The sequence below is a fragment of the Drosophila rhopaloa genome, unplaced genomic scaffold (genome assembly GCF_018152115.1).
Source record: "Drosophila rhopaloa isolate 14029-0021.01 unplaced genomic scaffold, ASM1815211v1 contig_115, whole genome shotgun sequence".
Lineage (NCBI taxonomy): Eukaryota > Metazoa > Arthropoda > Insecta > Diptera > Drosophilidae > Drosophila > Drosophila rhopaloa.
This window is the reverse complement of record NW_025334990.1, coordinates 8,263,439-8,277,717: the sequence shown is the minus strand read 5'-3', so window position 1 is coordinate 8,277,717 and position 14,279 is coordinate 8,263,439. Positions and strand designations below refer to the sequence as shown.

At 35.5% G+C, this 14,279-nt stretch overlaps 1 protein-coding gene across 1 annotated transcript; it reads left to right on the top strand.

The window, feature by feature from the left end:
* The first annotated feature begins 78 nt into the window (after positions 1 to 78).
* Positions 79 to 13,748, top strand: LOC108043028 (sestrin homolog). Its single transcript, XM_017121556.2, has 8 exons — positions 79 to 191; positions 8,463 to 8,648; positions 11,130 to 11,312; positions 11,377 to 11,728; positions 12,194 to 12,512; positions 12,575 to 12,758; positions 12,908 to 13,018; positions 13,104 to 13,748. Exons 1-8 carry the CDS (start codon positions 141 to 143, stop codon positions 13,188 to 13,190), a joined length of 1,473 nt encoding a protein of 490 aa, XP_016977045.2. The 5' UTR covers positions 79 to 140; the 3' UTR covers positions 13,191 to 13,748.
* Positions 13,749 to 14,279: the final 531 nt, after the last annotated feature.

The following is a 14,279-nucleotide window of genomic DNA, read 5'->3' as shown; positions in this document are numbered from 1 at the left end:
TTTGTGGCTCCATAAACAAAGAGCCAGCCGAAAACTGGTTATTTCTTTACCTCGATCGGAGCTGCAACGACTGACTGCGACCTCCGATTCCGATTCCACATCCATAACCAACTTGGGGACCCGTACTCCCTGCCGAACTCATGTACTACGCTGTCGATTACTACGCGGATATGGGCCAAATCTCTCAAGATGTAAGTAAAATCCATGTCACTGATAAGCTATTTCTTTTAGGCTCTCAAAAGATCCGGAAACGAGTTCTAGATGGTGTAATTCCTATGCAGTTACAAATTTTAATTATGTTCTGATTTCGGTACCTTTTTTATTGGTTAACGATATAAAATTCGTACTTTTCGTTATAAATTTAATGGTCTAAGTTTGCATAGAATGTGGGAAAAATATTTGTATTTTAAAGTTAAAAACTTTCTGAATTATGAAATATTAATTATTAATATTATTATCTCAAAAACTTTAGTTTCCACGTTTAATTGAAAAAATAATAATTGACAATCTTTTCTTGTACCTTAGAGAGATATTTATTCAAAATGCTTTTTTTCTGCTGATTAGGCAGATTGCATGACACTGCCTTGGTTTTAATAACCCATAACTTTTATAAAGCACTCCGTTTTATTTGCTTGTTTACGCATTTGACACAAAGTAGGAAAACAAATGTGGTCTCAACATGTTGCTGCACATTAATTAAGTTTCTGAAAGCATTTATTTAGAGATTTAATAAGCAGGTCCATGGGTAATTATATTACATATTATATTACACATTTCCCCAAATAATATAGTAGTTAAATTTTTGGTAAGGGAAATGTTAACCTTTTTTTCGTTCTATCATTTTGTTGTATAGCACTGCAATATTTACTAAAGCCGAAATGCAGATGAAATGCAAACAATTGTTTTCTCTTCTGTTTCCCAACGTTGAAATGTGATATACACATGAGCCTTACCAATTATTTTCCAGAGCAACATAATTAACTTTGCTAGAACAAATAAACTTAAAACCGCACTGTAAATATGAATTGGTTTTGCGCCAGAAAATTTCTCGACAATGGAATGTTATACATTACAAAAAAATGTAAAGTTTTAGCCTTTTAATAACAACTTTTGTTAGAAGAATGTGGATGTAAATGAAAAAGGTTGATGCGGAAAAAAACCAATTAATAGCGCTGTTGAGTTTGTAAAAAATTATTAGTAGCATGGCAACCGAACCAACTGCCAACTTTTGAATAACTAATTTCTCGCAGTGAGTGTGAGGGAAAGGATTGTGGAATTTTTTTTAAACCTTTGATAAGACCAGCCAGCATGGAATGTTTGCTGTTCTCTTTTTCTGATATTGCTCTTATGGCTAGATGTAGACCCAGCCAGTGTTATAAAATAGATAACACAAAAGCTGGCGACTCTGGTATTTTATTTTCATTGCGAAAATGATTGCTAAACTGGGTCAGCTAATCAGCGAAATTGATGCAAATGTCGAGTAATTGCGACTTGAAATTAATTAAATTAGAGTACGAGTATAGTGAAAAAAGAATATAAAGTGAAGGATTAATTGATTAGGCGAAAAACAATGAGCGACAGATGTTGTTTTCCAATAGAATCAGCGACCATTGTTAAGTGGTTTCCAGATGTTCGAACTAATCTAATATATTAATTAACGTTTCTGTATATGATATTCAACAATGTGAACAGAAATCAATACTAACTTTATTGTTCTTTAAAATTTAAAGTCGCAGTTATTATCACTTGCATAGAAGAATTATTGATTAAGCTTACAATAAGTTAATACAAATTATAAATAATGACTATTCATTAAATAGCCTTTTTCACAAAGGACTGTCCACAAGGTGGTGTATTATTATTCAATTAATTAAATATTTGTTTTCATAATGAAATGGTTTTTGTGTGGCCATAAAACTATCCACTGGAATTTTTAAGAAATCCATTTATTTACAATCAACAGACATATCTATTATAATTTTATATTTAACAACAATGAAAGAAATACTTTTTTAAATTAGCTTGTAGAACTTATTGTAACAGGATATTAATAAATAGAACATCTCTTTCTGCAACTGCACTTTAATTTGTTTCTGCAGTTGAATCAAAGTGAAAAGTAATTTTAATTATCATTCCCCGATACTCAATGACAAAGAACATAAACAGCCAGCGGCCATCAGCTATCTGTGGCAGGCAAAGAATTTTATTTACGCAATGAAAATATAAATTGTATAAAAATACACAAGGGGGGGAGGGGGATTGTGGTTGTGTGGCATAGTGGGTGTTTTTTTGGGCGGTGGGGGTGGTATGTGGATTGTGCTTGTGCCAGTCACCCAGTCAGTCACCGTGGCATGGGGGCAATATCAAAATAAACAGATGTGCGCCAGTCCCACTCTGGCAGGAGTCCAAAAAGGCTTTCGCCTTTGGCTGAGTGGTAAAAGTGAGTGATTGAGTGATTGAGGGACTGAGTAAATGGCGCGGTTTGATTTAAATCAAAAGCACAAATGCAGAAATGCACTTTGATGACACCCAGCTCAGCAAGTGTCCATGATTTGTCTCAATTTTAATAGCGGAAGTCAGAGACGTGCAACTTTTATTGAAATTGCTTTAATTAATATCACAACAATTGTAAAGAAGAATACAAAATCTGCAGCGAAAATTATCATTCAAAAGCAACCTTAAATAAATTTAAAAATTATTTCGGTATAAAACTAATGACTATATGTAAATTATGTGCATTAATTAGTTGTTTTTTATTCAAAATATTTTTCTTTCTTTCTGCTTTTAAATATATTGCCATTTGTGCAGACTACATTGTATTTCGTCTTATAAATGCGTAAAACACGCAGCTAGAAAGGCTTCAACAGTATAAAGTCAATTTTATAGTTTGCCACACAATACTTTGTATGTACATAAATCTTTTGGCACAAGTTTATAAATGTCAACCAAATATTCGCTATAATAAAATATTTAAATTTAGGCCTATGTGATTTCAAAGAATAGTGTTCGTCGTGAGTTCATTAACCCATTTCTTGTGTATTAACTGCAGCATTTGTTATATTCTCAGGCCAACACTCTTACTTACAACACTCTGCGATTTGCATTGTTCGAAGAGGTCTCTTATCAGAGAGTGTTATCTTTCGAAGACAGTGTTCACTATATATAGAAGCTATATACACAAAGACACAATTAGCAGACACTTAATGCGTACACACGCGTACATGTGGATATATATATATATATATATTACAGACGTTGGTGTAGACCCAATAATTTGCCACACTTTGTCATGATTGTTTGCCATTTGCCAGTTGCCAGTTGTGTTGTTGCACTTTATCAGCAGACAAAGTGTCGCTTCGAGTGCCAGACAGCTTTTATTTAGGTATCCGAGGTTGGAAAAACACGTACCGCCACCCACACAGACCAAGAAAAACACGCACACTCACACGGTGATTTAAATACATATTAACGATTGTTGGAAAAACAAAAGAGATTTCGTAAAGGCAGAACGGTCTTCGAGTTTATTCTTTAGTATCTATTCACAAGGTAAAGTGGCTCTATTAATGTAAGCTAATTATCTAGGTTAATTAATGTAATATTTAAATCTTTTAATAGTTCTCAGCCGAAGTCGTTCAATATTTAAAAATTGTTTATAAGAAAATAAACGCATTTACAACAAACTGTCCCATTTTAATTAAAATAATCAATCTAAAAACCAATATATAAAAAATAGATGCTTTTGTTGATAGTTCTCCATCCATTTGTCGGATGAACTATAATTAAAAATTGAAAAACAATATTACACTTACGGCACGTTTAAATAGATTCAATTATACATATGCACATACGAAAGTATTCATACATTTTACGAACTATAGAAATAAATAGTTTATCGCGTCTAGACAAGTCTCTTTATCTACGCACACAGCCAAGCACTTTGTTTTTTACTCTTATTTTAATTTTTTTGTCGGCTGACTATATGAGTAAGTAGCCCTCGAGTCACACAGCACATGAATAAAGTGCTCAGGTGTACGGCAGTGATAAGCTATAGTCAGGCTATAGTCCGATCTTGTCGCCAAGGGGTATAGTATCATACATATGACCCATTTTGTGGAAAGTATCGTAAGGCATCCTATCTGGATTATTTGATTACAAATTGGTTTATTAAAGCACAAGCTAATCATAGCTAATCAAATTAGAAACGAGTTTACTTTATTTATATTTTACTTCACAAGAATACTTTGAATTCATTTTTATGGATAGCTTAAACTTTCTTTATAAAAAAATTTACGAGTTATGCTAATTGAACATGGGTAACCTTTTTATATTATAGCTATACTAAAATAATTATTAGTAAAGTTATATAGTTTGTAATTTGTACGCTATCATAAAACGTGTTATTTTTATTATGCCATTAATTTGAATACATTTTTTTATGCTTGCATTTTACAATAATTTCCCATATTAAATAATTATATATTTGTTTGTATGAATTTGATTAAAATGTTCTTTTTTTAAGATTTGGAAAATTTCTCATTACGTAATTAAAGCAGATATTTTTATTAAACAAACATATGTTTATACATAACATTTGTAATCAAATATTAAAAATTTAATAAATCTGATTTGCAATAGTTTTATTTTGAATTTATCGCACTTACTTGCATGCCTTATAGTTTTATTTCACGTTTCGCATTTTCATAGATTTTTTTGCTGTAGTTGTTTTTAGTTTGCATTTCTATAACACCTGACGTTTTTTCCACTTTACTTGTTTACTTGCTTATTGTTTTGATCTCTATGGCTCTCTCGCTCTCTCCCCCTTTCTCTGCAATGTAGCTATCTCGCTCGCAAGCATTCTACCATTTATGCTAATTTATTTGCCTGTTTACCAGCTTTTGTTTTAATCTGTTTGGGGGCCGTGTTGACACTCACCGCGTTTGTGAGCCACAGAAAGACAATGAATTTCCAGAGTCATTTGGGGCGGAGTTGAAATTACAGTTAATTTATTATTATTCCCGCCACTAATTATGCTAATTTATTAATTTGGCTTACTTTGAGCTGGCGAAAAAAAAGCAGAGGAAATCAAAATTAGCTTACAGCAATTAATTGCCAGCAATTAACATAAGCCGAAGAGCGTAAAGAGTTGCGTCGTTCGTGCATCCGGCAGATACAAATTGCCAGTCCCACCGTACGGTGAACACTTCGCACACCTCCGCCTCCTCCGCCGCCTCCCACTTCTCACGCCCCACTGCAAACATTAGCATTCAGCGGTTCTACATTATCTTTGATTTTAATCGCCACGCTCCATGATCTCGCACGTTAACAGTTGGCGCGGAAAGTCTTCGGTCGGCAGCAGATTGATTGCGGCCACTGGCCTCATCTTTGCGTTTCAATGGGTTAAATGAACGCCTTTATCACTCACAGGAAATTCGAAAGCTAACAAATTCTTTTATTTTTTGTTTAACAATCAATTTGGCCTCTTTGCATTTCCGTCGAAATTTCTGTTTTTGTGTTTTTCAAGTGATTTATTAGGTTGGCTATAAATATAGAAATATAAAATATAAATTCTAAATCTGAAAAAAAAAATTCTTTATAAATAAATATGACACAGTAAACCGATAAAAAAAGGAAGAACAAATTTGTTATAAACAACTTTATATTTTTTTTTGAAGGGGGCTTAGATACTTAAAACTTGTTATTCATCTATAAAGGATTTAGGGAACAAATTTTTCTAAGTAATATTTAACAATATTTATATAAATACCAAACAAAAATTTAAGACATCAGACTGAAGCTAGCAAAAATATAAAATCAATAAAATGTGTTTAAAAATCATATTTTGTCTCGTTATACACAAAATTGCGAAATGCAATCCAATGCAATTTTTTATACATCCAAATGTTGTTTTTAACAAGCTTTTCGTTTAATTGAACATTCAGGTTTTCATATTCTGATGATAGGGATTCAACTGAAATACGATATGTGCCCTGTAAAAGAATTTATGGAATTATTTTCAGTTTCTAGAATTAAATCAAGAGCATGTCCAAGTCTTAAGGTCAGAGTGCTACGATTAATACACCTAAAAGCTTACAAAGTGGGTGGTTTTTGGAAATGCACCCACCAGCATGGGGAGCACGATTCAATTATCACGTATACGCCATGGCAGACGAACAGGTTTGGCAAGCGAATGTGGCGTGGAGATAGAAAGGGGGGAATGGAAAGCCAGAAAACAGTGAAAAGCTTCGTGCCAATGTTACTTTGCCGGCACACACTAAAGCACAGAGAAACACACACCTATGTGTACCCATATGGAGGCTCAGAAATGGATATGCACTATAAGTGTACATGCCCATTAAACTTGGCCTAAGCACCGTTCAAAGCTGCTGCCCGGACTGGATTGGGTCGTCGTCGTGTGCTGTATGTCACAGAAACTAGTTTTTATTTTCCAAACGGGTTTCCCCATCTCTTTCTGCGCCCCCTGCGTGGGTGTGAGTGTGCCAATTTGTAAATTTATGGATTCCCAAAGAGAACCCATAATGATGAAAATGTCAACAGGCCGCCATTTGCATATCACTGCGACTCAACCCTTTTAATTAGCAAGTGTAACGGGCCAGTTTTAATGTCGCCAGTAGGTTTTTCGATGGACTATGTTTTAGTTTCTCGATCTGCATACGCATAAATCACATTGATTAATAGCGCTACTCTTGTTTATGCGTTGTTCGACATTTGTTATGTCCCAAAGTGGCAGCTACCAAAAGACACATCCCCCGGCATTAGAATTAATTAATTATGTGAAAGTGATGGCATTTAGTGGGGGAATTTCGTGATTTACGTTGACCAGAGTAAATCGTTCAGTTATCTGATTAAATATGAAATTAGCAAGCATATTTGGCGGCGTGGGTGCCTATATGTAACCCACTTGAAATTCAAGAGCTCATCGCTGCCCATAATTGGTGTTTTGTGAGTGGGTGGAGTCTAAGGTTAAAGCTTAAACTGATATTCATGATTAGCATTGAATATCGGGGCTGGGACTGGGGCTGTTTATTGCGACTAGCCAACAACCTAACAGCCAATTATGCATATATATTAGGTTACCTTTTCAGTCCGTTTTTCTTGGCTCTCCATCGCACTTTGTTGCCTTATCAAGCACAACGAGTATACATACGAACTCATTCTGTCCAGGAAAATCTACTGTTATCAGCAAATTAAAATCGCATACATATAGCTGGAAACTGAAACTATAAATACCAGTTATTATTAAATTCAGTTTTGCAGTCTCACAGCTGGCTTTTTATGAGTTCTTTCATACCTTTGTGGATCAAGTGCAATAATCAAAAGCCCTGCAATTAGTGAAAGGCCAAGAAAATCTACTTTGGCAAGCTTATGGGTTTAGACGGTGCTCTGCAAATTGTCTTGTGTACCTGGAGCTGCAGCTGGAGCATTTTCTGATTGCAAGTCAAATGGCTATTGAAAAGGGGTTGGCTGCTATGGTAACCGGCTATTGATGCACAACAATGAGTGTCGGAAATCCAGTGAAGCATCAACATCACGCAATTTACCTTCGCCCGTTTGTTAAAGTTTATTAAATTCCTCATTTCATTATGCGTACAATTGCCTCTCTGCCTGTCTCTCTTTGGTTTCGCATTTCAGGCGTAATTAGAGGGAAAAATATGCAGAATCTATGTTCATGTCATCTGGACGTATACGTGCTGCCTGACAAAAACGGCTCCTCAAAATTTGTAATTTTCGGAAAATGAGAGCTCTGCAAGGGGCATAGAAGCCAAGTCATGCATACCGCTCTGATTCTCGTTCTCATAAACTCTGCCTCGAACAGTGAATTAGTTTTCAAAGTTTTGCGCACGGAATTTCATTAACACATGCCTCGCTTCATTCAGTTTTAGCAAATGGCATGGACCACATCTCGTATACGCAATGCGTTTGTGGGATTTCAAGTAGCAAAAGTATTCATTACAAAGGAGGTGAAAAAGTTCAAAACAAATATAAATTTATTTTTCCAGCTATTTGGTATAGTGTAGTCTTTTTTCAGTTATGAAAGGATTGAAATTTATTTAAATATCAAACATTTTTATGAATAAGTTTAAAGTTTAAACCAATTATCAGGTTTTTGGATTTTTTAAAAATTAAAAAAGAATTGTATGAACCACAAGAGCGAATTAAAAGCAGAAAAATATAAATATTCATTATTTTGGAAAAAAATTAGTTTTTATCTGAAATCATTTAACATTATTGTTTGTAAAAATCATTTGAATATTTGTTCTAAGCTTAAGGCATTAAAAAATAATTTGAATATGTAGAACAAAGTGAACATAAATAGTTAAGTATTATTTTAAGAAACTTGATCAAATATTATTATTAATTTATGAAACATTTAATATTTTTAACACTTATCGAGTACAGTAGTATACAAGTGGAGTAAGAAAGAATCTTGTTTTATTTTTCAGTGTTTCGCTGCAACGAAAACGGGAACATTCGAGCTAGACATGGATGAACTGGATGATTTGGATCAGGTCACCCAAGTGATTGGCTACCATCCCCAGTTCCACGATCACTTTCTGCGCACCCAGAATTTTATAATGAAAGGAGACGGACCGCTGCCTAATGACTACAGATACTATTTGGCCATAATTGTGAGTAAAGTAATCAGTTCGAAATTCAATGAAAACTGAAATAGAAACTATACTCTTCAGTCAGATGAAATATTTTTGTTTTTCCCTTGTTTCTAAATTCACAATTCTGCCAAGCTGGCATAGAACAATGGCCATTGATTGATCCAATAGAAAGCAATACCTGCTGTGAATAGAAAATCCAGTGGTGGTTGGGTGAATTTTGCATTGTTTAGGCTAAACTTTTGTTAGGAAATCTATGCACAACACGTATCATGAATCCTCTATGCAGCTTCATAGAACTGAATGATGCATTTGGGCTGAAATGAAATCCCCCTTAACATGAATTCACCATCCATGTTTGGGTATATACTAGGCTTAGGCCAGCCACTGGAATAAGGCGCATTGTGCAGCAACCCAATAATCGTTTGCTACGGCTTATCAATTTCATGGCATGCATTTGGTACCACTCCATCGTTGTTGGTGCATCTACATCATTAACTGAAAAGGAAATCCAGAGTTATAAGCTCCCAACTGCAACAGAAACTGCACTACTATATGATTGACAACCAGTGAACAGGTGGAGTCGCTCTCCATTGCATAAAATTACTTTGGCTACCTCAGTTAAACTCACTCACAGCGGCATCTAAATTTGCTTGACCTTTCATCTTTGCTTTACGTTCTCATCCCCAAAATGTTGCTCCAAAGGACAAAATGCTTGGGTTCAGTATGCATATTTAAATCTCCCTTTTAGATCAAAGTCCCCCTAGCTTTAATGCCTGAATTGTCAATATACGTTGTGTTATGATTACACAGTTGAATGGATATTCATAACAAAGATTTAATACTCGAAAAATGAATCCATTTAAAATATAACAAAAGGAAAATCAATATAGGTAAATAACAAATTAACATTGTAACAATGTAACAATGTATAATTACACTACACCCTACATTCTGAAATGAATAAATAATTGAATTCATTTAGTGCCAAAGGTTGCTCTTACTTTATTTATTTAAAAAGAATTCAATACGAAATTTGTTAGAATCGTAGATAGATGTAGAAATATACAAATATCAAATTTTCCGTTCCCAAATTTGGAACTCATACATAATAATGAAGAATACTGGTTCCTACGGAAAGATTAAGAAAGATTGTTTATTGTTTGAGAGTAAACTCGATTGGCTTAAAAAGCAAGCATCTTAGTTAAACAAATCCACAAAGCTGATGTCTATTTAATATTCACTTTCCCAAGATGCAATTGTAAACCAAAGCACTTGAATACAAATTCGCATTAATCAATTATTTCACAAGTTTTCTGTTTGTTGTTCTGCATTATTTGGCTCAGATTTTAGTTTACTTCTTGGCCCCCTAAACATAATTTATGGCCTTTGTTGTGCGTGTGCAATAATCGTAAACATGTCGGTCGAGGGTCTTGGCATTCCGCATTCGATGCGGTACATAATAAACATTGACTCATGCCAGCAAATTGAGATGCTTTTTGGGAAGGGTAGTGCGACCAAGTGTCGTCTTCAGAACAGCGCAGATTCTCTCAACGCCTTTGTCTAGATTCGGGCCTAGGCGAATGTAAAATTATTTAAGATTTACGATGGCATGTCAGGGCATGCCACGATGCCATGATTCTGACTGCCTGCCCAAGTCTCATTAATGACAAACAACAAAATAATAAAAAAAAAAAAAAACCATAGGCAAAACGCCAAACAAACAATGGGCCTTTTGCTCTGAATGCCCGAATATTTGTTGTTTTGGGTCACAAACATACACACACACGCACCGCAATCGAAATAAGTTTCCACATATTTTTAGCACACATTCAGGTGGTGGCATAGTGGAAGTCAATCTCTCCCAGGTCCCGCTCCCTGGGAGATTTTCGATTGTGGGTCACCCGGTCTCAGACCGAAAAGTGCGGGGGCTGGGGGCCAAGGTTGGGCGAGAAGATCAAAACAAGTTACGTAATGCCTAGAAAAATGTTACCTGAACCCCGATCATCTTTCCTCACGGCACAAAAAATAGTTAAGCGAAATTGGTCATTGATTGGGAACATGTGTTATTAAATATATTTGAGAATTTCCATTTCCACATCAAACCTCTTTCCACAAAATGATAATATAAAAATTCACAAACATCTCTGATCCTTTTAATATTTTTGAATATATTATTATTTTGTTTTATTAAAGACTTTTCAAATATTCATGTTACTATTAATCAGGCAGACTTTGAGTAGTGTGCAAAAAATGTTTGCAATAAGCTCTATTAGAACAGCTTTCCAAGTTTTTTAAAACAAGTTGATTTAGCGAAGAATTTACAAAGCTTTAAGAGAATTTTAAGAATTTAAACTTTCAATTACAAACTTTTAATTACAAACGAAAATGGTTTCTGCTAAGTCTGCTAAAAGGGGAAACCTATCTGGGCAGCAAAGCATTGAGTAAGGCACTATTTTATCTGCCCGTTCTCATTCCGTCCTCTTTATTCCAATACCCTAGGCCGCTGCCCGGCATCAGTGTCCGTATCTGGTGAAGCGGTACGAGAAGGAGTTCATCAACCAGGGAGGAGATAGCGCCTGGCTGGACGGCCTGGACTTTATACCCGCCAAACTACGTGCCATATACGATATCAATAAAATATTAGCCCATCGTCCCTGGCTGCTGCGCAAGGAGCACATCGAGGTGGTTACATATTTCATTTTGGTAAACTGAATGGGGGAGCACTGAAAATTTGATGATTTTTCAGCGGCTCACAAAGGGGAAGAACAGCTGGTCGCTGTCGGAGGTGGTGCACGCCATGGTCCTGCTCTCGCATTTCCACTCGTTATCCTCCTTTGTGTTCTCCTGCGGCCTCACCCAAAAACTGGACGGGTTGTCTAGTCCCAAATTGAAGAGTCCGCCGGCAGTGGTGGCATCCCCCACCACCACCAACACACCGTTGGACCCGCAGAAAACAGTGCTGTCGGAGATCTCGCTCAACAATGCAAAGCCGGATTACAATAGCCAAACCGCAGCGAACAACAATGGAGGAGCAGAACCCGGTTCTGGAAATGCGACCAGAGGTGCATCCGATGCAGCGGCCCTCAACGGATATTTGGGTAAGGTAGTTGCTACCGCACACTGAAATAAGGAACAAATTGTTTTATTTTTATAATTGGAATTCCCCTTTTTGATTTTTCGGGTGGGAGTTTGATGTTTTCCAAAACACTAAATGCAATATTAGTCCAAAAGATATTTTGGTATTAAAAAAGATACCCTAGAAACAATATTTTTCCCTTTTTTATATTTCACTATAGATGACATTACCAAAGAAAGATTATTCTCATCAAAAGAAAATGACCTAAGTACTTTAGGAATGAACAAATTTAATTTTAAGCTAGTTTACAAATCCTCAAAACTTAAAAATATAAACTTTAAATGATGGCGTCCTATAGTGAACTGATTTTACGCTTCTTTTCAATTTAATTTAAAAATAAATTTTGAAGTTCCGACCAGATGCGAAAACAATCATTTCTTTTGTTGCTAAGGTTTAAATAGTCGTTGTTGTCTAATTTGATTAACAGCCACGGCCCAGCAACCGCCGCAGCAGCACGGAATCAGCGTGGAGGCGCTGATGGAACGCATGAAGGTCCTGTCCCAGAAACAGGACGAGTGCAGCGAGGCCGAGCTGAGTAGCCGCTTCCAGAAGGTGGAGCAGCAGACTGCCGAGTTGGCCGCCGTGACTCCGGAGGCGGCAGTTGCCGTGCCAACAAACCTATCGCACTACGTGGACGATGCCAATTTCATTTACCAGGACTTTGCCCGCCGCGGCACTGAAAACATCAACACGTTTCGCATACAGGATTACTCCTGGGAAGATCATGGCTACTCTCTGGTCGATAGGTAAGTACAAGCTTTTCCTGATAGTAATTTCCTCTCAAGAAAGGATTCTCATTTTACACCAGGCTGTACAACGATGTGGGCACTTTTTTGGATGCCAAGTTTCGGGCCGCCTACAATCTAACCTATTGCACCATGGGTGGCATTAAAAATGTGGACACTTCCAAGTTTCGTCGGGCCATTTGGAATTATATCCAGTGCATCTATGGCATACGTCACGATGACTACGATTATGGTGAAGTGAATCAGGTAGGGTTACTACTTTAATCATGATAATAAACTGAGTTAACTGAGTACTTCTACAACTACTTCTCGTAGATATTACCAGCTTGATTTTATCTTTTCTTATTTAAAAATGTTATGGGATTTTTATAAAACTAACCAACATTCTTATTCAGCTCCTCGTGCGCCCATTGAAAATGTTTATTAAGACAGCCTGTTGCTTTCCCGAGCGTATTACAACCAAGGATTATGATAGTGTGCTGGTCGAGCTGCAGGACAGTGAAAAGGTAAGTGGAATTTTTCCAACCATATATCCCGGTTGTTTGTACATAAATATCTATTAATCGTTATTATCTGATATCTGGCCAACAGGTTCATGTGAATCTAATGATAATGGAAGCCCGTAATCAGGCCGAGTTACTCTATGCTCTGCGCGAGATAATGCGCTATATGACTTGATCTCATTAAGTGAATAAACATACCTATATATTACACACCCACATAAAAAACCCAACAAAAACCACTCACCCACACCCACACACACACATTACACATAAATGCATAAAACATTTTGTTATTTTGAGAGCGCATCAAAAATTCAGCGAAAGGAACGGAAACGGAAACAGGAGGATTTGAAAAGGCAGGAAGGACACACAAAAACCCCGAGATTAATAGAATTTGTGCAATGAGAGAAATAAATATTTGCTTTTCGATGTCAATACATGTGCTAAGCTGCAATTAATAGCCATTCAATTTTAGTGTCCATTAAATTAATGTGAAACATTTACTACTCAATTAACAATAGTCTGTGTCTATGGTTAGCCAACACGCAATTTAATCACTTAAATGAACACAATGCAAAAATGAAAAACATAATTGTTAAATTAAGCTGAACTCAAAAACAAAACTTTCTGTCTGTTTCCTTTTCGTGAATGTGCAAGCAATAATCACTGTACATATGTATTATGTTTTGTTTAATTATTTTAGCGAAATAAATAAAATTTTTATTTTAATTAATCGACTTTGTTTTTCTTTTGCTTTAAGTTTCTGCATAAGTATGATTGACTTTTCTTTACGTTTAGTTTGTTTTTGAAAGACAGAAAACGATGACTTAAATTTTGAAGCTTATAATGGGGAGATAATAAACATAAATGTCTATTTTTATAGTATTTAAAATAAACTTATCAGTGACTGTAATGTGTGTTTCGCATCTAAAAAATGTACGACATTCAATGTCTTTGAAACGAAAATCGATACCAATCTTGGGTGACAACACCTAGAAATCATACATATTTAAGATAAGTATACACAAAACTGAGCTTAGAATTTAATCATAAATATTCGAATTTGAAAATATATTTACTCAGAGTAATATTATTTTTAAACTAAATGACAGCTATTCAAGTTAGCCAAAGTCTATAATGAAGCTTTACTACTCTATATCTTAATGCTTTCAGGATCTTTCTTTGCTCATTTTTCACTTCAAAGATTTGTTGAGCAAAGGTACATATTTAATTTATGTAAACCAATGAAATGGCTTTCTAAAGT